The sequence below is a fragment of the Mastomys coucha genome, unplaced genomic scaffold (assembly GCF_008632895.1).
Source record: "Mastomys coucha isolate ucsf_1 unplaced genomic scaffold, UCSF_Mcou_1 pScaffold5, whole genome shotgun sequence".
NCBI lineage: Eukaryota > Metazoa > Chordata > Mammalia > Rodentia > Muridae > Mastomys > Mastomys coucha.
The window spans coordinates 100,712,068-100,736,716 of NW_022196911.1; the positions used below are offsets into that span (position 1 = coordinate 100,712,068).

The window sequence follows — 24,649 nt, forward strand, 5'->3', positions numbered from 1 at the left end:
TATTTTATTTATTTTATGTATATGAGTATACTGTAGCTGTACAGATGGCCGCGAGCCATCATGTGTGTGGCTGCTGGGAATTGAATTCAGGACCTCTGCCAGCCCGCTCCAGCCCCCCTCCCTCCGCCCCGCTTGCTCCAGCGTAATTCACTGTAGCTGTCTTCAGACGCACCAGAAGCCGCATCTTTATGGGTGGTTGTGAGCCACCATGTGGTTGCTGGGATCCGAACTCAGGACTTCCGGAAGAGCAGTCAGTGCTCTTACACGCTGAGCCATCTTTCCAGCCCCATGTATGAGGTCTTTCAAAAAGATTTTCATTGCGTGTGTGTTTTCATTCACGTAAGCACTCAGACGCAGGGCTGATATGGGGATCTTCAGGCACTGTCTAACTTCTTACATTTATGTATGTATGTATGTATGTGTATGTATGTATGTATGTATGTATTTTTGAGACAAAGGCTCTTACTGGCATGGAATTCACCATGTGTGTAGACTTGGCTGGCTGGCCAGTGAGCCCCAGGAGTCCTCCTGTCTCCACCTCCCAGCATTGAGATTACAAGCATGCTACGGCACCCGGAGCTTTCTTTGCTCTGTGTATCACATGCTAAAGATATTTCTGAACTTCCTGGTTCAAGCACCAATTTAGCTCTCATTGCTTCCAGATTCCTCAGTAATGCTGTCACAGACGTTCCTTATAGCAAAGTTTTCCCCGTTTCTTGAGACTTGAAGTGATTGGTTGGGGTGGCTAAGTGACCCATGTTTCTCTATCAGACCAGTGACTTCCAGCTCTTCTTTGCATTTTCATTTTTCTACAGCTTCTGGACACTTTAATAAATTCTCAGTCTCCACAGAACGCACTTTCTCTTTATACAGTTTGTGAACTTCTTTCCAGTCTTTTAGTCAACAGTGGTAAATCTTTCACTAGAAAATAAAAATATGACAATCTTAACGGATCATTGTGAGACCTTCCATTTCTTAGTTTGTGTCTTATAACTGCTAGAGCAAAGACAATACCAATGTTTTGTCTTCTTTGTGTGGTTGTGCGTGTGCATGCACCTGTGTGTTTGGAGGACAGAGAACAGCTCTGTGGACTCCGTTCTCTCTTCTCTTCTGGCCTTGCCTACTCAATCTGGGGTACATAGAAATAGCTTTCCCAATAAAGTACAAGGACAGGAATTGGCTCCTCAGCCCTCATGTGAAAGCCAGGTGTGATGGCATGTGCTGATAACTCCAGTGCTAGGATGTGGGGGCAGAGACAAGAGAAGTCTGGCATCTTACTGGGCCTCCAGTTTAGCCAAAATGTCAAGCTCCAAGTCTGGCGAGAGGTCTGTTTCAAAAAAGAAAGTGGAGCCAGGTGTGGTGGCACACACCCTTAACCCCAGCACTTTAAGGCCAGCCTGGTCTACAGAGCAGGCTCCAGGACAGCCAGAGCTACAAAGAGAAATCCTGCCTTGAAAGACAAAACCTACCAACTACCCAACCAAACTAACAATATCAACAAATAAAAGAAAGTGTAGAGATGGGGCCGGAGAGCTGGCTCAGCAAGCAATCCTTATAAAGGACTCAAGGTCAACTCTCAGTACCAAATCAGGTGCTCACAACTGCTTGCACTGCTCATTAGGGCAGTCTAACTCCCTCGTCTGGTCTCCCTGGGTGCCAGTACACTTGTGATACATACGAATGTAATCAAGCATACATACATACACACACACACACACACACACACACACACACACACACAAATAAAATAAGGTGGAAAGCAATAGAGGTAGAAACTTGATGTCAACCTCTGACTTCTATAGGACCACAAATGCACACACACACACACACACACACATACACACACACACACACACACATACACACACACACATGATTCCCCAGGAAAAGTCACAGAACCACTAGTTATATCATTGAAGTTCTATCAACAGCTCCATTTCCAGGGGAGAAAAACTGTGGCATAAAGAAGTTAACTGGTGCTGGGTGATGGTGGGTCACACTTCTAATATCAGCAGTTGCCAGGCAGAGGTAGGTGCTGTGAGTTCGAGGATTGTCTGGTCTACAGCACAAAATTCAGGACAGCCAGGGCTACACAGAGAAACCCTGTCTTAAAGCAACAGCATCACCACCATCATCATCACCATCATCATCATCATCAATCATCATCATCATCATCATCAACAAAGCCAAAAACAAACAAAGAAATTAACAGGCCAGCTCACTGTGCTGAGTCAAGGTTTCGACAAGGTACTCTGGTTCCTGAGTGGGCTTCAACCTGTTAAGCCAGCTCCTTTATGGGCATGGATTGAAGCACTGTTGACTGCGGCAGTGCCCTGCGATAACCAGGTTTATGAGACACTGATGAGAAAGGAGTGTGGGTGACAAGGGCAAAGGGTTAGCAGCCAGGACTGCTGTGGGCAGCATTCAATCTTGGCAGGAGAGGCTATCTCTTTCAGGGTGGGACAGGCCCTGTGTGGTCAGAGGCCACGGGCAGAGAGGAGTGAGTGTTGATGCGTGGTCCAAATGAGGACTGGTGGCAGCTCTTGGTGTGTTCGTCTCTGAGCTGACATCTGACATACACTGGCTGGTGTGAAATTCTATCTTATTTTCAACCCACTGAGTTTGAAGTCCTTCCAGCGGGAGCACTTAGGTGGCAGAGTAACCCCTGGCTCAGGCACTGCTGGCTGCTCCCACAGGGGTTGAGTTTAGACTGCCAAATGCCCACTCTCCAGAACCTCTTGCTTTCCTATCTTACAGTGGCCAATGTGTGCTGAAGGGTGAGTCCCTGCGGGGGCTTAAAATTCAACATCAGTGATCAGAAAGTGGGATCTCTGACTCCAGCTACTGGGATCCCTCTCAAGACAGCGAGTTTAGGTAATAAGGTTCAACTCCGCCTTGCTTCATAATCGCATCCATGGCTCCGTCCCAGAAACCACAGCTTTCTTCCAGTTGCTTTGGGAATACCAGGCACCCTTTTCCTGTGGTTGCTTAGGGAGAGTCAAAAGCATATAAAGGGCTCTCACCCCATTCCTGCCCCTATGTTGGGGTGCCCCATGGCCAGAGATCTCAGACAGTCTGGCTTTTCTTCTAAGGAGGCAGGCTGCCTGGACCTAGGGACTCACAATGAGTTTTCTGGGCCAAAATATTCCACAGGCTGTTTTCCAAGCTCCCACTCTGCCCTCTTCCACCCCTTTCTGCCTCATCTGACTGCCCGAATTCTTAAACCCACACCTCACCATCCCTTTAGCCACCTTATGCTGTCCCTCCATCCTCTGCGCCTCTCTCTCTCTCCTAGAGTTCCTCTGAGGAAACCTGAGAAGCCTGGCTTCCTCTGCCTGGAGAATCCCTGGGAAATGAAGATCTCTTGCTGGGATGGTTTGCCTGCCTCGAATGTCATGTCTTACAAATCTCACAGTTGCTTGAGATGTTAAAGGTCATACATAAGCCTGTACTGGAAATGGTCAAAACAGACTTCAGATAGACCACGGTCTACTCCAGAGAACCATGCAGACCTAGTGCTGTATTTCTCTCTAAATTTTTATTTTTAATATTTATTTGTATCATTTTAAATTATGTGTAGGTGTGTGTGTCTGTTTGGATCATGTGTCATTGAGAGCTGGTACCTAGGGGGACAGCAGCTTTGGAGTCCCTAGACTCAGAGTCATAAGCAGTTGTGAGCCTCTCGACCTGAGTTCTGAGAACCAAACCGAGGTCCTCTGGAAGAGCAACAACTGCTCTTACCTCCAGCCCCTCTGGATTATTTATTTATTTATTTACTTTTGTGGTGCTGGGGACAGAAGTTAGGGCTTCATAAATGCTAGGCAGGTGCTCTATCTCTGAGCCACATCCCTGCCCATCCCTCTGCCTTTTGAGGACCACCTTACTACATTTCTTTCTAGACGAGCAAGAATGACTGGTGCTTAAACTGGTTGGCAGGTAAGAGTATTTCATTCATTAATAATGTAAAGATTTTTAAAATAGCTGACCTATTTCTTTGAAAATGGTTGTGAGAACCTGAGTATGTAAATCACAGGAAGGAGATGGATGGCTCAGTGGGTAAAGCGCCCGTGGGATGTGGTGGTTTGAATGAGAGCGGCCCCCATAGGCTCGTATATCTGAATGCTTAGCCACTAGTGAGTTGAACTGTTTGAAAGGATTAGAAGGATTAGGAGGTGTGGTTTTGTTGAGGGAGTACGCCACTCAGGGTGGGCATTGTGGTTTCAAAAGCCCATACCAGCCTTACTGTCTCTCTTCCATACTTCTTGTCCTATGGATCAGAATATAGCTATCTTAGTCAGGGTTTCTATTCCTGCACAAACATCATGACCAAGAAGCAAGTTGGGGAGGAAAGGGTTTATTCAGCTTCCTTCCATCTTGCTGTTGATCACCAGAGGAAGTCAGGACTGGAACTCAAGCAGGTCAGGAAGCAGGAGCTGATGCAGAGGCCATGGAGGGATGTTCCTTGCTGGCTTGCTTTTCCTGGCTTGCTCAGCCTGCTCTCTTATAGAACCCAAGACTTCCAGCCCAGGGATGGCACCACCCACAAGGGGCAATTGAGAAAATGTCCCACAGCTGGATCTCAGGAAGCACTTCCCCAACTGAAACTCCCTTCTCTGTGATAACTCCAGCCTGTGTCAAGTTGACACACAAAACCAGCCAGTACTCTCAGCTACTGTCTAGCACCATGCATTGCCCCCATGCTTCCTGACATAATGATAATGGATTAAGCATCTGAAACTGTAAGCAAGCCCCCAACTTTTTTTTTTTTTTTAATAAGAGTTGCCTTAGTTATGGTATTTCTTCATAGCGATAGAACAGTGGCTAAGGCACAGGGCAAGAATGAGAATCTGAATTTGGATACCTACCTGCCTCCTCTACCACATCTTTGGGCTTGTATGGTTTGGAGACAGGCCATGGCCAGCCAGTCTAGCCAATCAGTGAGCTCTAGGTTCAGGGAGAGACCCTCTCTCAAAAAATAAGGTAGAGAATGATAGAGGAAGACATTAGAGATTGATTGACTTCTGGTTTTCTCATGTGACATACACAAAATGAATGAATGAATGAATGAATGAATGAATACATATGCACACAGGGTATGTGCACTTATACCCTGTGTAAATAGGGTTCATGCCTATCATCTCTGTACTTTAAAGTCTGAAACAGGAGGATTACCATGAGTCTGAGGCCAGCCTGGGTTACATTATGAGTTCTAGGCTGTGAGACTCTGCCTCAAAAACAAAAAAAGAAAGAAAGAAAGAAAAAGAAAAAGAAAAGGAATGACTCAGCATTTAAGAGCACTTGCTGCTCTTATAGTGGACCTGAGATCAGTTCCCAACTCCCATGTAAGGTAGCTCATAACTACCTGTAATTCTAGTTCCAAAAGATATAAAGCCATCTTCTGGTCTCCGCAAACATGTGCACATACACATAAACACACACACACACACACACACACACACACACACACACACACACACACAATTTAAAATAAAATAAATCTTTAAAAAGTTTAAAATGAAAATAAAAATCCAATAAATTAAAGTAGAATCATATCAAATTAAATAGCCGGGCAGTGGTAGCACACGCCTTTAATCCCAGCACTTGGAAGGCAGAAGCAGGTGGATTTCTGAGAGGACAGCCTGGTCTACAGAGTGAGTTCCAGGACAGCCAGGGCTACACAGAGAAACCCTGTCTCAAAAAAACAAAAACAAACGAACAAAAAAAAAACAACAAAAAAAAAAAGGAAAGTAGAATCATATCAAATTAAATATATAAGGGCCAGGAGGATGGTTCATTAGATGAAAGTAATATGCTGCCAAGCCTGATGCCCTGAGTTTGATCCCCGGGACCCACATGGTGGAAGAGGACTAATTTCTATAAGTTGTCCTCTAACTTCCACATATGCCCTTGGCTTGCGTCTCCCCACCAAAATAAATAAATAATTGTAAAAACCAAACCAAAGAAACTATAAGACACACAGGATGGGGTGCTGATTAGAGGGTTGGTAGTGGAGGGAAGCCCCAGACCTGGCCTCTCTGTCCCTTAGCGTCAGGAGTGTCCGGCCACTAGGAGTCTGTTGAGAGTGCTTTGAAAGCTCCCGATCATCTTTCATGTCAGAGGTCAGCTGCCTGTGGTCCAGAGAGACTCTGATGGCTGGTGAGTTAGGATGCCAGTCTCCAGTCTTCCAGCTGCGATGTTGATGTTTTCCCAGGCATCCCAGGGAACTCTCTCGGTGTTTCTCCATACAAACATTCCAGGACGCTCTTCAGGACGGAGGCAGGGAGGTGGAGAGGGAAGGCGCTGTGGTTTAGATTTTCCTTATCATCATCCACCTAACTTCAGTCCTAGTGGAGCGGGTCAGGGAGAGGACTAGAAGGGGATACAGAAGGATGCCAATCAAGAGTGGGCAAGGGGTTAGGTTTGCAAAATTAGTAATTAATGAATTACTTTCTATCAATGGGAGTTAGGGGGCCTTGGGGAACTCGGTTGTCCCCTTCCACCCTGTGAATCCGAAGGACCGAACTCAGTCTGTCAGCCTTGGCAGCAGGTGCCTTTTCCTTGGGCAGCATCCCAGTGGCTTCAAGGGGTCGGCTTTGTTGTGTGAGGCCAAGGGAGGGGGAGAGGCAACGTGAGAGGAGACTGGCCCCGATGGAGGCTCAGTCCCCCTTTCCTGCCTCAGTTTCCTTTGAGGGCTTCTTTGCCCTCCAGCAGGCAGGCCATAGGAAGGGACAGCGCGGTATAAGATGGATTTAGCCAGGCGTGCACTGACAGCTCGAGAAACTCAGAAGCCTCTCTGCACCTTAGAGTGTTCACCAGTGAGTCTGTACAACACAAGGTGATTTTAGCCCGAGCGCATTTTAGGCTTTAATAGCAATGATCTAGGGTTGTGTTTAGGGAACTGGGGGGAAGGCAGATGTTGGGCTCCAGGGTGCCTGGAATTGTGGGCTTAGGTGCTCAGTGGGCCAGTCAAGTCTACCAATTGGGGTTTCTTGTTGTTTGAGGCAGAACCTCATTATGTGGCCCAGGTCAGAAATCTCAATCCTCCTAAGTCAGCTCTTGAGCGCTGGCTTATAGATATGTTCCCAACTAGCTATCTTATTTTATTTATTTATGTAACCCAGGCTGGCCTCAGGCATACTATATAGAAGATTTCACTACCTTCTATTTCTGATTGTCCCGCCTCCACTTCCCGAGTGCTGGGATTATAAGCACGTGTCACTACCATGTTTGGTTTTATGTGGCGCTGGGGATCTAGCTCAGGGCTGTGTGCGTGTTAGGCCAGCACACTACCAACCCAGGGCTGTGTGCGTGTTAGGCCAGCACAGTACCAACCCAGGGCTGTGTGCGTGTTAGGCCAGCACAGTACCAACCCAGGGCTGTGTGCGTGTTAGGCCAGCACACTACCATCTGGGCCGCATCCTCGGCTCATACAGTCTTGCTTTGGAGGTGAAGAAATGGCTTAGTAAGTCAAAACGATGTTCTTTCTGCCTTCCTTGGTTTGTATCCTGGGAGCGTTACAGAGTCTAAACACTCAGCTCAGAGTAGGGATGTGTGGTAGACAAACTTTTTTGTTGTTGTTGTTGTTTTTCTGAATTATTGTTGACTTTCATTTTCTTTCTTTCTTTTCCTCTCTCTCCCTTTCTTTCTCTCTTTCTTTCTTTCTCTCTCTCCCTTTCTTTCTTTCTTTCTTTCTTTCTTCCTTTCTTCTTTTCTTTCCAATATATCACATGGTTGTCACAAAAATTTTCATTTGTATATGAAGTGAAAAAAAAAAGCTTCTGTGATCCTCCCTCCCTCACACCCTAGGTCCCCAGGGGCGTGGCCTGTGAACAGTTGATTCTTACCTCCCCATCTCTGTGCCATTCCTTCTCTCTCTCCCTCTCTCTCTCTCTCTCTCTCTCTCTCTCTCTCTCTAAATTAGGATCTTGCTACATAACCCAGACTGGCCTCTGTTTCTTCTCCTGAGAGTTGGGATGACCCTGGGCCTCATCCTGCCCAGTTTCTATCCTGCTCTTCCCGATGACTGCTCCACCCCACTTTTCTTTCTCATATAAGCGAGACTGTAGTATAAATTATTCAACTATACACATTAGGATCAGTCCTACTGGTCTTCCAATCCCAAATCGTAATTAAGTGACCTTGGCCAAGTTATTTTAACTCTCGAGCGAGTGTGCGTGTGCGCGTGCGCGTGTGCATGTGTGTGTGTGTGTGTGTGTTATCTGAGTAATAATGGTATCTGTTTTTATAGATTTATGGAAGGTTTGATGATATTTTATAGGAATAGTGTTTAGTAGTACCTGGTGCATAGTAAGCAGAAGATAGATCTTGTTTCCTAACCTCTAGCCTCCCAACTTTTTGCCATAGCTCTATTTCTTACCCAGATTCCTACCCTCGGCACAAATGTGCAATACTTGTTATAGAACAACTGCGGGTAGAGGGTGGATCTAGGGAGCTGAAGTCTGTAGAGTTCTTGGGATGCCTGCTGTGGACAACACAGGGCTTTGCCCTGCGGTTGGGAGAGTGGGGATGGCAGAGCCAGCTAGACCAGCTGTTGCTTCAGGGCTCCATGCCTGGACTGTTGAGCCTCAGGGCAGGGCCTAGGGCTAGCTTAAAGGCTCTTAGTTTAAAAGGAATGTGTAGTGGGCTGCCCCTGCTCAGGAGGGACTAAAAAAAGCCTCAACTCCCCTGGGCTTTGTGTGACGGTTATCAACGGCTCAAGTCGGCTCATCCCTCTCTGGCTGCTCTGGCCCTTTGGAAAGGGTCAGTTTTCCCACCCCTCTCTGGGTTTCTGCCAATTGGCAGTAAAGGACCAATCTGTCCCAGAGGTGCAAGCTGTGAGGAGTGAGGTGTGTGCATGGGGGGTGGGGGAGGATGGACTGGTGGCTCAAACCTGGTGACAATATTGAGATATCAGCTGCAACCGGCTGGTGTCTCTTCCTTTTATAGTCAGCAGCAGTTGCCTCTCCTCTCACCAGCCCCTCTGTGGGGGCCCCTACCCAGAATAAAAGCAGGGGCAGGCCTTCCAGTCTCCCATCTTCTCTCTCAGGAGCCACCTCTCTTCCTTTGGTTCCTTTCTAGTCCCCACCTCCACTGGAGAGCCTAAGATATCATGCCTCCCAAGAAGCCAGAGCCTAAGAAGGAGGCTGCCAAGCCAGCTGCAGCCCCTACTCCAGCTGCCGCCCCCGCTCCTGAGCCCCTCAAGGACTCTGCCTTTGACCCAAAGAGTGTGAAGGTAAGTGAAGCCCAGCACACTGACAACAGTCGGGATCCTGTTTTTCCTGTTGCTGAGAGATCTGTTTCTCTCAGGTCAGACAGGGATGAGGACCATGGCCTGTATGCCCTAGATCCTAGCCCCGAGGGCCAGCAGAACCAGCATGGGATTGGGGTCAGAGGCTTTCTGTTGCTGCTACATGCAAAGGGGGTCCTCTGGAAAAACAGCTAGCACTCTAAATCCACGGAACCATCTCCCCATCGTGTCTCCGTCTGAGAGGTAGAACATTCTCATAGGAAACAGACACATAGTGGGAACCAGTGGTGTGGTTGGGAATCTGGGGAGAGGGGTCAGGGAGGATGCTCTTGTGTGTTGGGGTATGAGAGACTTCAATCACAAATACACTTTAGGCAAGAGAGGTAGAGAAGGTAAGAGGAGCCCAAGGGCTTCTTTTTCTTATTCCATGTAATGAAGGGCCACACCCCAGCCTGACTGGCCAGCTCCTGGCTGGGCCCTCTCTAACTTGGTGAGGGAGCTGGGCCCCGCTTTCTTCAGCCTCCCAGTTTTATGCCCTACTTCACCATGCCCCCCCCCCTCCTGTAACACTCCTTTCCCTGGGGCTGGTATGGGCTGCAGTAGAGTGACGCCAAGCATTTTAGGCCTCCAGCAATCTGGCCCAGCTGTTGAAGGAATGAACTGGGAAGGGTTGGGCCTGGGAGGGAGGGGGTCCAAAGCCTCTGAAGAGGAGCAGTTTGATGACTTGGTACCAGATTGGGAAAGGTCAAATGGCTGCTGGTATGAAGAGCTATTAATATCAGGTCTGGAGTGGTGGGCCCCCTGGGGGATCTCAGCCTCAAGACAAAGCTGGGGTGATGAGAAACGCAGACAAGGTTTGGTGTCACAGGGGCAGAGACCCTGAACCCTCTAATTGTGTGGGCCACTGTAGTCTTCTCAGGATCAGAGCCCACATAAGAAACTCCACACAATACCATGCTGAGACCCTAGTAGCCCCGCAAGGGGCTTAGCAGGATCGGCTTGTCAGGGGGGTGAAGGCAATTTTACTGCCCCGGACCTGGACTTGGTTGTATGGCTCCTCTAGGGGAAACTGAGAATTGTGGAAAACCCCGAGTACCTGGAGGCTTTCTGCACCACCCATCTCTCCTAAAAGCCAGCCATCAGTGTCCCCCGGAGCCCCACCTGCCTTTGTTTCTGATGTGTCAGATCAAACACCATGCCTGATTCCTGTTGTCTGGGCAAGAGGTGCCCAGTGGCATGAAAGGAGCGCTTGCCCATTTCACCCGCCACTTCCTCATTGCCCATCCTTTAAAATAGAAGGGGTTGGGGAGGGAGGGAGGGAGGAAGGGGAGAGAGAGGAGAGAGAGGGGGGGGAGGGAGAGAGAGAGGGAGAGAGGAGGAAGGAAGTCAGGCTGTGTGCCTCTGTCTGTTTCTTTTACATGCCTGCTTCTGGGGCAAGCAGCATTGCAAAGCAAGACAATGTTACCTTTGCTTCAGAGTTCAGCATAGCGCAGCAAGGTAGAGAGGAGCAAAGGCTTTGCCTCCTGTTCAAGGGGGTCCGCTTCTTTTCCTCATTTACCTCCACACTTGACCTAACCACTCCCACACAGTTTCCTGGCTGAGCCCCTGTGGGGTCAGTTCAGGGAAAAGAGATGGGGTGGGCATGGAATGGTGGCACATGACATGTTCCAGGGGGTGGAACCCACCACCACAAGGGAAGGGCCAGGGTCAAGCTTCGTGGAGGAGAACATCGAAGTGATGTCATCAAAAGCCTAGTAAAATGATGCCTTGGTCATTTCAGCTCATTTCCAGAACTTCCCACCCAGACGCTCTGTGCTCAACATTGCACAATATGTGCGTGTTGGGGGGGGGATCCATTCATTCATTCAACATGATAGTTTTAACTACCTATTATGTACTAAACACTCTATCGATCAGCAAAAAAATTTACCCCCAACCTAGTTTTAATGATATAGGTACAGGTCAGCAGTGACAGAGTCTGGGCACAAGTAACTCACTCGAGGGCCTAGGAGGAGGGTGGTGTGGATGGTGGAACGGACAACTTCATGCAGTGAGGTGGGCTGACAGGCAGCATCAGGCAGAGGGAGTCCCAGGGCGCGAGGCAGTGAGTACCCAAAGCCAGAGGAGGTGCATCTTGTCAGGGGATTAGGAACTGGGGAAACCTTGGGGGTGACAGTAAGACCAGCTTATCCATGGCACTCTAGGATGAGAGGGATTTTCTACTGACCCAAAGGAATTGTCAGGTGGGTCACCGTAGGCTTTAGAATGACATAGATAACTTCTTTCTTTCTCTCTTGATGGTATTTTTTTCTTAGGATTCATTTATTTTATGTTTTGTTTGCATGAATGTGTGTGTACCATGTGTGTATTTGGTACCCCTGGAACTGGAGGTATAGATAGAAGGTTGTGAGCTGCCATGTAGGTATTAGGAACTGGACCTGGCTTCTCTTCAAGAGCAACAAGTGAACTTAAAGGCTGAACCATTGGTTTTAAAGCACTTTGAAGGCTACATTGTTTCATAGGCAGCCACCAGGCTCCTTCATCAGGAGACCCAGAGTCCTCCTCTGTTGCTAAGTGGCCTACTGGAGGAGGTGTGCAACCCTCCCTTTGGAAGCCGTTAGCAGTTCCTGCCCTCACTCCTGTGTTTCTTTCCCTACAGATAGACTTCAGTGCCGACCAGATCGAAGGTGAGTGTGAACCACCGCACGGTCTGTTGCATTTTCCGGAGAAGGAGTAAGTGGCCCTTTAGGTCATAGAAATGACCATCATTCCATCAGACCTGTTAGGCACAGTCCTAGGCACTTTATATGGACCCAGTCACTTTATTCTTCAAACAGTCCCCTGAGGTTTTTAGTAGCTCTTACTGCTCCAATGTAGTAGGTGGCAAAACCAAGGCACAGAGGAGTTAGGGGTCCATTCTCACAGGGCCCGCAGTGGGCCTGGAAGTCAAATTCAGGTATCTGATTCTAGACCTTTACTTTCTTTCTTTCTCTCTTTCTCTCTCTTCCTTCCTTCCTTCCTTCCTTCCTTCCTTCCTTCTTTCTGTCTTTCTTCCTTTCTTTCCTTCCTTTCTTCCTTCCTTCTTTCTTTCTCTTTTTCTTTCTTTTTCTTTTTTTGTTTTTGTTTTTGTTTTTCCAGATAGGGTTTCTCTGTGTGGCCCTGGCTGTCGTGGAACTCACTCTGTAGGCCAGGCTGGCCTCGAACTCAGATGTCCGCCTGCCTCTGCATCCCAAGTGCTGGGATTAAAGGCGTGTGCCACCATTGCCTGGCTAGACCTTTACTTTCAATTGCACTTTCAGAGTGCTTGAGATACAGTTGAGGCTCAGAAAATGCTGATCCCTTTACAGCCCCATCATGCCACCAATCTGTAAAGATATCTAGAAATCCTCTCTGTTTCTGATACAGGAAACCCTGTTTAGCTTATGGGCATTCACACCTTCATGATGAAGTAAGTCTGCGACAAGTCCATCTGTCCTGGTGGTAGGGCCAGTGGTGGCTTGCAAGCATATTAGTTCTCCTGTGGTCTCCATCACCAACTCTTCTCGTTTTCAGTAGAGACAATTTCTCAACCTTATATAAAGTGTCAGTAGATGCAACTTTAGGATAAATCTCAAGGGCGTGGAGGGATGGCTCAGTGGTTAGCAGTGTGTACTGTTTTTGTAGAGGATCTGAGTTCAGTTCCCAGCACCCATGTCAGTTCACAACCACCTGCAATTTTAGCTCCTGTGCTCTCCCCGCCCCCCATATACACATAATTAAAAATAAAATAAATCTTAAAAAAGAGAAATCTCAGGACTTGTCACACATGGATGTACTTAAATAATCAGAGAGACTTGGATGTTGTTTCCATTTGGGGACATTAACGAGGTCTTCCTGGCCCTGGGTGAAAAGATGCCTGCTTTTACGTTGTAAGAATAATAATGGCAATTGTCAATTTCCTCTCTAAGAGGGTGTATCCGTTTACACAGAGCATGAGAACTGGCTTTTTTTTTTTTTTTTTTTTTTTTTTTTTGGAGCTGGTTTCTGTTTCTGTCCTATGTGGAGACTCGCTGTCAGGCAATCGTTGTGGATGCCATGAATTTCTTAGCGCTTTCTAGTTAAACTCGTGCATCTGTAGCCATGCCAAATCCTTGGCACGAACGAGGACTGGAAACTCAGTTAATAATCAGATTCCTACATCCCCCAAGGGGATCATGGCGGGAGCTTGACAGTCCAGCTGGTTGAATCCTACTCTCCCTGGAGGCTTCCAGGCAGGGCTTTTAGCTCTTTGTAACCATTCATGGTAGGACTTTGAAGCCATTTCTCTTCATGCTGGATTATGATGGATTCCTCTTTAACCTTTATCCCTTTTGTCCCTTCATTTGCCTTTTGGTGAAGCTGTGGCTGCTGGTGAGTGATTTTCTTTTTTCTTTTTCTTTTTTCTTTTTTGGTTTTTCCAGACAGGATTTCTCTGTATAGCCCTGGCTGTCCTGGAACTCACTCTGTAGACCAGGCTGGCCTTGAAGTGAGAAATCTACCTGCCTCTGCCTCCCAAGTGCTGGGATTAAAGACGTGCGCCACCACCGCCCGGCCCAAACCTCTTATAATCCCGGCTCTCAGGAGATGGAGGCAGGAGGATCAGAAGTTTAACGTGATCCTCAGCAAACCTCTAGCTGAGAGCCCGGATTATAAGTATGCACTACTGTCTGGTTTATGTGGTGCTGGGGATTGGACCCAGGACTTCGCCCACGCTAGGCAAGCACCCTGCTGACTGAGCTACACCCTCAGCCCCAGCCAGCACTTTTCTTCAGTTCCAGTGAATGGAAAGAACATTCTCTGGGAATCAGGAGACTTCCTGTCACCAGTTCTTTCACTGTGAGCCTTAAGAAGTTGTTTGATCTCTTCTCCTTCCTCTTCCTCCTCCTCCTCCTTCCAGGCTCATTTTATTTACGTGTGCATGCTTGCGCACTCATGGAGACCAGAAGCTGCCATCAGAGCTCTTGGAGCTATTGCGAGTTGCCTGATGTGGGTGCTGGGATCTGAAATCTGGTCATCTGATAGATAGAAGCACTAACCACAGAGCCATACCTCCAGCCCAGAAGTGACTTCGTTAAAACCTAATTTTCTCATCTTCAAAGTGAGAGTATTTGGTTCAGTTCAGAGATTTGTGACTATTCCGCATCTTGTCTACATCCACCCTTTGTCTAACTGGAGCCAGTTACCACATTCTTCTACGATTTGCAGTGTCTGGGTGACATGGCTCCAAGTTCCTTCCACCTCCCCCCATAGGAACTAGCTTCAGACTGTTGACTCCTCTGATCCCTCACAGATTTGCATATTCTTCCACCACAGGGCTTTTTGCGTTTGAGGCAGCTGCAGTCCGTTGTCCATTGTGGTTTGTGGTTGTCCACTTCTTTGTGGATAGCATGAGGTGACTGCAGTGTCACTGCCTGTTCATATTATTCTAATAAATTAATTAAATCTAAATTGATGGGAAATAAGCCAGACGTGGTAGTGTGCGTCTATAATCCTGGCATTTGGGAGATGGAGGCAGGAGGATCAGGAGTGCAAGGTCATCCTCTACAACAGAGCACATCTAATGTCAGCCTGGACTACGTGAGACCTTGTCTGAAGGAAACAAAAGCAAACTAACAGTTGTAGAATTGAGGCTATTTACACAGAGCCCAGGGGTGCCTTAGTTTGGCCTTGCTCTTTAGATACCCGCTCTGTACCCTTCAAGGTGTCAAGTCTGTCTTTTACAGAGCTAGCCCCAGAGGCAGGAAGACACGAGAGCCACCTTGATCTGTCAGTTCTGGAAGGCACACACTTGGCACACTTTGCGATCCCACCAGCCACCCGTGCAGGTAGACATTGTGTCCGCACTTAAAGCTAAGAAGCACAGGACCCACAGAGGTGTGGGTTTACCAAAGGCTACCAGTGGCTCAGTGGCAGGTCTAGTGTGATCTAACTGTGGCCCCAATGTCACCTTGTCTGGCCATGGGGCTCTTTCAGCTGGGAACAGGCAGTACTGATAATAGGTCGTTATCACTTTGCAAACTGTCTCCACATCCTGCCACCTCTCAGGGACACTCACAGTGACAGGGAGAATGGGGAGAGCAGGAGGATACCCTGCCTGGTTTTCCTACTCTTCAAGGTAGAGCCGAGCTGAAAACCTGGGAAACCTCACTGGGGCAGGGATGTTCTCACTTCTCCACTGTTTTCTAGTCAGAGACTTAGCAGGGAAGGGTATGGGATGAGGAGAAACAGGGAAATAGTCAAAGCCTATAACTGACTGAGAGAAGAGAGCCAAAGACCCATGTTGCTTGGTCATGGTGTCCCCAGATGGCGCTGGTTGTCAGAAGATGGGGAGCAGTTTCCAAGGACAGCCTGGAACAGTGACTGAAGGGATCGGTGACATCCCTTAACGATCCCACGGAGGAAACCACAGCTGCCACCTTCTCTTGGGGCAGGGAGCTATAGCTGGGTGTCTCTTTACAGAATTCAAAGAGGCCTTTTCATTATTTGACCGGACTCCAACGGGAGAGATGAAAATCACCTACGGGCAGTGTGGGGACGTGCTGCGGGCCCTGGGCCAGAACCCCACCAACGCAGAGGTCCTGCGCGTTTTGGGCAAACCCAAGCCTGAAGGTCAGTGTGGGGTCAATGTCTAAATGTGATTGATTTTAGCATACAGAATGGTCTAATGACCGGACCAAGCGCAGAGTTAACGGGACGTTTGTTCTTTTCAATCCTATTGGCTTATCTCTGACTCTGCCTGTCATTGGTGGAGCATCTCACCAAGCAGTTGGGGCCTAAGCCCTGCACTGTCAGAGCTGGGAAGAGAGCTCTTGGCCCTCTCCTCCCCCGAGCATATACTTACGTGGTGTTCTGTCTGCTCTTATGCCCTTTGGAAGAGATGAATTCCAAGACGCTGGACTTCGAGATGTTCCTGCCCATCCTGCAACACATCTCCCGCAACAAAGAGCAGGGCACCTATGAGGACTTCGTGGAGGGGCTGCGGGTCTTTGACAAGGAAAGCAACGGCACAGTCATGGGTGCTGAGCTTCGGCATGTCCTTGCCACCCTGGGTATGTCTGACGGGCAGGAATGAAAGCCGCGTGAGAATATTTGGATAAGAGGGGCCAAGGGCATATGGTGGGGTGTATCTAAGGGTCCCTGCATCTGGCAAATCCTAATCCAGGGCTTGATTTCCTGGACTCCATAGCACTCCGCCCCCAACTACCCCGGGAACTGGGTTTGCCCAGCAAGGACCAGGGTCTGGGAGAGGAGAGCAGTTGGCAGAGCAGGGGTAACTTCCGAGGTCTGGCACGGGCTTGGGCTTCTTTTCTTATCATCACCACTGTGCTGTGGGCAGAGAGGAGAGGCAGAGGGGAGAGGCTTCAGAGCGAGCCCGGAGATCCTTCCAGAGCTTTCGCTGAGGCTTGGCACTAACCGTTTCTCAGACCCAGGGCGGGCTTTAAGCGTTACGAGTGCTTCGGTTTCCCCTTCTCGCCCACTTGGCATTAAGACCCCATTCCACATCCTCAGGAGAGAAGATGAGCGAGGCAGAGGTGGAGCAGCTGTTGTCTGGGCAGGAGGATGCCAATGGCTGCATCAACTACGAAGGTAAGGTCCTTCCTTGCTTTCTGGGGTACCTAGGGGAAGGCAGTGGCGTGGGATGGGATGAGCCAGCCCGGAGGCTGCAGGATGTGTGTCTCAGATGGGTTGTGGCAGATTCTAACTGGGTGCTGTTTTTTTACCGTCTTGGGAGTGAATATCTGGTATAATAGAAGGGACATTTAAATGTATATTTATTATTACTATTATTATTATTATTATTATTATTATTATTATTATTGTGTGTGTGCGGAGGTCAGAAGGCAATTTTTACAGATCAATATATCTTTCTGCTGTTGGTTCCTGGGGACTGAGCTCAAGTTGTGAAGCTTTTGTGACAAGGGATTTTACCCTCTGATCCATCTCAGCGGCCCAGGAGTTTGGGTTTGGGAGACAGCTCTGTGAGAAACCATCTATGTGACTTAGAACAAATCACTTCCTGTCTCTGAGCCTCAGTCTTCTCAGATGGGAAGTGGGCATGCTAACCCCTTCCTTAAGGTTGTGGGGGGTCTGTAGTGACGATGCCGTTCATGCCGTCTGTCTAATGTCAGCACAGAGGGGACACGGCAGAGTGTAGGTCCTTTTGCTCTTATGCCTTCTCCACCAGCCCTCCAATAAGAGGGCTGCCACCTGCAGAAAGGGCATGGCAAGGTTGGAAGTGCGGGGACAGGAAGTGGGTTAAGGAGTGGAGAGGAGGGCAGAGCTCCAGAGGATGCTGTGTGGCTGATTTTCCTTCTCTTTTCCAGCCTTTGTCAAGCACATCATGTCCGGGTAAAGCACTTTTCTCCAGGGTGAGTTCTTCCTCTTCCTCAAGGTCCTTTTGGGTCTTATGGGCAGACAGTACCACATGCCCTGGAAGTCCTGTGTCTGGGATGTGGAGCCAAGATAGGAGGGTAGCCTGGGGCCTGGGGTGGGGGGCTCCAGTGCTCTCTCCTTTACTGTATAACCTCTTGTCCTGTGTCTTCTGCCTTCTCTGAGGTAGGGTTTCTATTGCTCTGATAAACACCATGACCAAAAGTAACCTGGGGAGGACAGGGTGTATTGGGCTCACAGCTCTCAGGTCACAGTCCCTTCATGGCTGTGAAAAGCCAGGGCAGGATCAGTGCAGGAAGCTGGAGGCAGGAACTGAGACAGAGGCCACAGAGGGGACACTGCGTACTGGCTTGCTCCTCATGGCTTTCTCAGCCTGCTTCTTACACAATTCAGGGGTGTCCTGAGGTAGCACTCCATATAAGCTCTGTCTCAGAAAAACAAAACAAAACAAAACAAACAAAAAAACAGCAACAAAAAACAAAACAAAACCCCAAACCAAAACGAACAAACAAACAAACAGACAGACAACAACAACAGCAATAACCACCAGGCCATGTCCTGTTTTGACCTTTACTCTTATACTCTTTTGTCTCTCCCTAGTTCTTTCAGGCCTGGGCACAGCATACGCTCTGGGTGAGGCAAAGCCCCGCCCCAGGTTGAAGCCCCTGGATTATGCCTCTTTTCTTCAGCCCCGTGGTGTAGAGCCCTCCCAGCGATATGGCTCTGATGAGGGTGTGGGATGCGGGAGGCTGACATGCTCTCTTCCACTGGCACTGTCTTTCAGGTACTTGGCCCTGCATGAGTTATCGAGAGATCCTCGGTGGCTGAGTATTGGACTCACACACAGCTTCTCAGACCCACAACCTTCCCTGGAAATAAAGCGCTCCAGCATGGAGTCTTATTAATTCTTCAGTTTGTTTTGGTTGTTGTTGTTTTTTTTTAAACCTTCATTAATGGAGTTTGTGTGTGTGTGTGTGTGTGTGTGTGTGTGTGTGTGTGTGCTTGTATGTGTGTGTGTGTGAGATAATGTAACCTGAGGCCTTGTGTTCTTGAGAAATGATCTGGGAGACAAATACAAAAGGCCGAGGATCCATCTGGAAGTAGAGGCCTCTGAAGGACAGGCAGCATCAAGGCCACAAAGTTCCTTTTCAACCCTGTCACCCCTGAGGTAGGAAGTGGGAGGTGACCCCCCTGCTGCTGTCAGCATTCCTCACAAAGTCTTGGCTTCCTCCTCTCCTTTTCCCTCCTTTAAATCGCTCCAGGCCTGGAAACACACACCTGTGATCCCAGTGACCCAGCAGTGAAGGCAGGAGGATCCAATCATCTTTAGCTACATAGTGATTTTGAGGCCAGCCTTGGTACAAGAGATCCTGCTTAAAAAAAAAAAAAAAAAAAAAAAAAAAAAAAAAACAAACCAAAAACAAAACAGTGTTAGCACAACACTTGCTTAGTATGTGTGAGACCCTATGTTAGGTTCCCAGCCCTTTAAAACACCTAGAATACAGACTTTAGCGTAATAACCACGTTTACAATCAGTTCAACAGTGTTAAGGATAGTCTCATAGTAAAGCTGAGGAGGTGGCTCAATGGTGAAGAGTGCTTCCTGCTTTTCCCAAGCAGCAAGCTTGAATTCGGGTTTTTCAGAACCCATGCCCAGGGGTTCACAAGCCCTTGTAACTCTAGCTTCCGGGAGTCAATGCCATCTTTGGCCTCTGAGGACACCTTCATGCACATGTGACACACACACACACACACACACACACACACACACACAATCTTAAAAAGGGGGAAGAAAGACTACTTACATGAGGTGCAGATGTAGCTCAATGGTAGAGCACTTGCCCAGCATGCAAAGGGCTCTGGGCCCTTCCCCAGGATTGACTGGAGTGGTCCTGCTCCCACCACAGTCTTGGTGTTCAGCAGCTGTGACTTGATTAAAGGCGTGCGCCACCACCGCCTGGCTGGTCTTGGTTTCTTAATGTGGGCACATGAGGTGCTTTCCCTGAGGGTAAAGTCCCTGGAACCTGCTTCATCCTGACTTGTTCAGAGCACTGGCTGATCTTGCAGAAAACCAGATTCAGTTCCCAGCACCCATATGGTGGCTCACAACCATCTGTAAGTCTAGTTATTTGGGATTCAGTTCCAGCTATACCACCAGATAAACACACACACACACACACACACACACACACATACACACACACACACACACACAGTGTATAGACAAATGTCCAAGCAAAATATTCATACACAGAAAAGTAAATAAGTAGGATACGGTAGCATGTACCTTTAATCCCAGCACTTGGGAGGTAGAGGCAGGTGGATCTCTGTTAGTTCCAGGCCAGCCTGGTCTACATACTATGTTCAAGAATAGCCAGGGCTACATAGAAAGACCCTGTTTCATAAACAAAACCAAAGGGGGAAAATTAGATAAATCTCTAAAACCTCTAAAAATAACCAACAACAAAACAATAACCAACCCACCAACCAACCCCCACTCAAACAAAGACGAGGAAGTGTATTCACTGGTCTCTTCCACTGAGGTCCAGGGCTGGTGTCATTGGTATCTTGCTCACACCCCCAGGAACTGAAGTCCCATGTATACTGTCTCCTCATGTGTGAGCCGTTCTGGTGGTCTGAGATGCCTGCTGTTTCTCGGCCATCTTGTCCACTGAGGAAAAAGCTCAGGAGCATTTCCTACTCTCTGGGAACTGCCATGTTTCCTATGTGGTATTGGGGGCCGTCGTGAAGATGGAAGAGTGTCCTGTCCTTTTACTTCAATGGGGCTGACTTAAGGAAGGCTCTGGTCCCGCTATGGGTTGATGGGAAGTGATAGGATACAGGGTAGATGCTGTGAGGGAGACTCTGAAGTCCCCTCATGGCCACGCAGGGTGTAAGACCGCAAACAAAGCTCTCCGTTCAGGTTTCTGTGGAGCTGTCTGCTCCAGGTTGGAGAGGAAGTGCAGCTTTCTGAAAAGTCCCTTTGCTGGGCGGTGGGGGTGCACGCCTTTAATCCCAGCACTTGGGAGGCAGAGGAAGATGGATTTCTGGGTTCGAGGCCAGCCTGGTCTACAGAGTGAGTTCCAGGACAGCCAGGGCTACACAGAGAAACCCTGTCTCGAAAAACCAAAAAAAAAAAAAAAAAAAAGTTCCTTTATCAGAGGGAATGAATTGGAGGCAGTGATCAGAGCCTGGCTTGGTGCAGGCCTAACACTCCCCCTCCCTGCCTTCTTCCTCAACTCTGTACTGAGCTCCTGATCCAACCCCCAGAGTCTGCTAATGTGGACATTAGAGATGATGTGACCATGAAATAGGGACCTTTGAGGACAAAGGCAAATTTCAGAGCGATAGTAAAAGACACCATCTATGTCCTGAACACCTACTGTGTGCCTGTCCCTGTGCTGAACACCCACTGTGTGCCTGTCCCTGTGCTGAGAAGATCATAGTTATTCCTAGCAGCCCAGGAGGTGGGAGCTACAGTTCTCCATTCAAGAACATTAAAAAATAGTAGTGATAGCAATGGCTGGGAACATAGCTCAGTGGTCAGCTCTTGTCTAGCATCTATGGTTCCTACCACCACCACCACCACCACCACCATCATCACCATCACCATCAATAACAACAACAACAACAACAATAAAAATGCCTAAATTTTTTGGGTTGGTGGTAATTGTCAACTTGACACAATCTAGAATCACAGGAGAAGGTAGTCTCAATAGGGGATTATCTAATGAGGTGGGCTTGTGGGGTTGTCTGTGTGTGAGGGATTATCTTGATTATATTAATCGAGGTATAAAGACCCAGCCACTGAGAGTGGCACCATTCCCTAGGCACAGAACCCTGGCTTGTGTAATAGCAGAGAAAGCCAGGAGAAGCACGTACATCCACTTAGCACAACAAGAGCTCGGCTTTCTCACTAGAGGCTCTCAGCTTCCCAGCCATGGGTTTTGGGCCAGTTTTACAGTATTAGGTGTGAATTTCTTCTTGTGGAGCCCATCTCAGATTTGCTACCATCATGGAGGGGGTGCATCTTGCTGATCCATAGGGCAGCAACACTAACATTATTCTAATCCTTTGAGATGAGGCCTGCCCTTCCCTGATGCTTTCACTATTGTTATAGATAGACACACACCCCTTAAACAGACTCTCAGCTTATTCTCCATAACAGAGTCACTGGACTGAGAAAGCAGAAGGTGTTTAGGGTCATGTAATCCCCCGAAGGCAGTGTTTTTAGCAACACAGTGCCACCATGTGCTTGGCATCCTGCAAAAGTGGTGGTTACTGGGTCAAATTTAAGGTTAAGGTGTGCCTGTGATGGCTGGGGTGTCATGTTCAGTTCTCACCAGTAGATGGCGGAATTGCAACAGTGTACCTCCAGCAGGAAGCGCAAGTGTGTCTGAGGTTCTTAGCCTGGGCTGGAAGAAAAACTTCAGAAATCACTTAGCTTATCTTTGGGCCTTTAGACAAGCGGAGAGCTTGTTTATTTTAAAAAGAAGCACAGCTATTAGTTAGCCTACAAGCTTCATTAAAAGGTTTTGCAATGCAGGTCACAGAGAGGACATTGTTGTGGAAATATGGATTCCTGGCATGACCCAGTTTGACTCCTAACACATGTTCCAGCTTTGTCTTGGTTCCATAGCTTGTAAGGTAAAAGGCAGACTGGGTCATGTTTAAAACTTTGTTCTTATGCTAGTTAATTAATTGTATGTATGTGCACGCACGTGTGCGTGTGTGTGTGTGTGTGTGTGTGTGTTTAGTTGTAGGCTGCGGTGCAGGGAACTGAACTCAGGTCCTTTGGAGGAGCAGCTATCTTGCTTGCCTTCATTCATTCATTCATTCATTCACTGTTTTGAGACTGGATCTCTCACTGAACCTGGAGCTCACTTGATTTGGTACAACTAGCTGGAGAGTGAGCTCCAGGGACCCACTTCTCTCTGCCTCTGTGGAGGGATTATAGATGATGCTGGCTAGTTTTATGTCAACTTGATACAGGCTGGAGTCATCAGAGAAGGGGGACTCAATTGAGAAATCACCACCGTAAGATTGAGCAAGCCTATAGGACATTTCCTTAGTTAGGGATTGAAGGGGAAGGGCCCAGCCCATTGTGGGTGGTGCTGTCTCTGGGTTGGTGGTCCTGGGTTCTATAAGAAAGCAGGCTAAACAAGCAAGGATGCACAAACAAGCCACTAAGCAGCCCTCCTTCGTGGTCTCTGCATCAGCTCCTGCCTCCAGGTCCCTGCCCTCTCTGAGTTCCTGTCTTGACTTCCTTCAGTGATGGACTAGGATGTAGAAGTGTAAGCTGAATAAACCCTTTGCTTCCCAGCTTACCTTTGGTCACCTTCACCACAGCAACAGTGACCCTAACTGGGACACAGAGGAAGGCTGCTGGACATGTTTTTGTACATGGGCACTGGGGATCCGAACTTAGCTCCACATGTTTATGCTGGATAAAATAATCTTGTGTATGTGGTGTGAGAGAGAACTCATTCAAAATAATGCACACTAGTAGATTCTTTAGGAAACAAAGTCACTCATGGTTTCTCCTTTCATGAATTTATACTCTACCCAAAGGAAAATAATATATATGTGGAAAGTAAATCTATGTTAGAAGACAAAATAGAGTGTTTCTAAGGATTGAGGGAGGGGTAGGGACTAGAACAAGAGATCAGAGGAAAAGGAAGAGAAAGAAGAGGAAGAAGAGGAGGAAAAGAAGGAGGAAGAAGGAGAAGGAGAGGGAGAGGAGGAGGAAGAAGAGGAGGAGGAGAAAGAGAAGGAGAAGGAGGAGAAGGAGAAGGGAGAGGGAGGGCTTCATGAAATAGGTGTGGCAAATGTGTAGATCAACAATGAAGCTGAGGCAGGAGGCCAGTTGGGCAACTTAGTTGGCAAGATGTTGTCTGAGAAAGAATAAAAACAGAAAAAAGAAAAGAAAGAAAATGAATCAGGCATGGTGGCCAACTTATGTAATCCCAGGTCTCCAGAAACAGACAGGAGTAGCAGGGGTTCAAGGTCATCCTTGGCTACATAGTAAATTCCTGGTTAGCCTGAGCCATGTGACTTGCTATCAATCATGCAATCAATCAATCAATCATTCAATCAATCAATCAATCAATCAATCAATCATCAACACCCTGGGGATATAACTCAGTAGTAAACTGCCAGCCTAGCCTGCACAATGCTTTAGGTTCCATCCCAAGGTTTTTGTTTGTTTTTAAAGCAAGAACTACATTCATTGCCCTGAATTTTAAGATTTGGCTAAAAAGAGAGAAGAATGAGAGAAGAATGAGGAAAAGTTCCTGAAAACAGGACTTGAGATGGGTAAGGAGCTGGGAAGGAAAAGGGACTGAGGGAGGGTGGGAAGAGACGTGTGCTCAGGGATGTGTGGCCACTCAGAAGGTGGAGAGGAGACTTCGCAGGATAGGCTGGGAAAGACCCACTCCTCCCTCCGACTCTGGTGGGACCCCAGAGGCATCCAGGGGCAAGATGACATCTGTGGCCTTTCCTTAAGATCCCACTTCCATAATCCCAGCACCCCGAGAGCCTGAGGCAGGAAGAATACCAGGAGCTGGAGGCTAGCCTGGGCTACAGAGTAAGACCCTATCTCAAAACCAATCAACCGAAACCAGCAGCAAGGGGTTGGAGAGAGGCGACTCCATGGTCGAGAGCACTGACTGCACTGGCCGCTCTTCCTGAGGACCTGGGTTCACTTCCCAGCTCCCACAGGGCAGCTCCCAATTGTCTGTAACTTCAAGATCTGACACCCTCACACAGACGTGCAGGCAGAACACTCGTGTACAGAAAAGCAATAACAACAGCAACAGCAGCAGCAACAACAGCAGCAACAACAGCAACAGCAGCAACAACAGCAGCAGGAGCAGCAGCAGCAGTAACAGCAGCAGCAGCAACAGCAGCAGCAGCAGCAGCAACAGCAGCAACAGCAGCAACAGCAGCAGCAACAGCAGCAGCAGCAACAGCAGCAGCAGCAACAGCAGCAACA

At 48.2% G+C, this 24,649-nt stretch overlaps 1 protein-coding gene across 4 annotated transcripts in view; it reads left to right on the forward strand.

Moving 5' to 3' along the window:
• Positions 1-18,568, forward strand: part of Myl4 (myosin light chain 4) — a 36,369-nt gene extending 17,801 nt beyond the window's left edge. For 2 of the 4 annotated variants that reach the window (XM_031353633.1, XM_031353634.1), the window contains exons 2-8: positions 9,079-9,232; positions 11,907-11,934; positions 15,725-15,874; positions 16,141-16,314; positions 16,775-16,852; positions 17,590-17,634; positions 18,441-18,568. In XM_031353633.1, coding sequence (XP_031209493.1) covers positions 9,110-9,232; positions 11,907-11,934; positions 15,725-15,874; positions 16,141-16,314; positions 16,775-16,852; positions 17,590-17,618 — 582 coding nt within the window. In that variant the 5' untranslated portion in view covers positions 9,079-9,109 and the 3' untranslated portion in view covers positions 17,619-17,634; positions 18,441-18,568. Of the gene's footprint in view, positions 1-8,938; positions 9,233-11,906; positions 11,935-15,333; positions 15,381-15,724; positions 15,875-16,140; positions 16,315-16,774; positions 16,853-17,589; positions 17,635-18,440 lie in introns of those variants that run through there. The other 2 variants (XM_031353632.1, XM_031353635.1) reach the window with 2 other exon arrangements.
• The last annotated feature ends 6,081 nt before the right edge of the window (positions 18,569-24,649 follow it).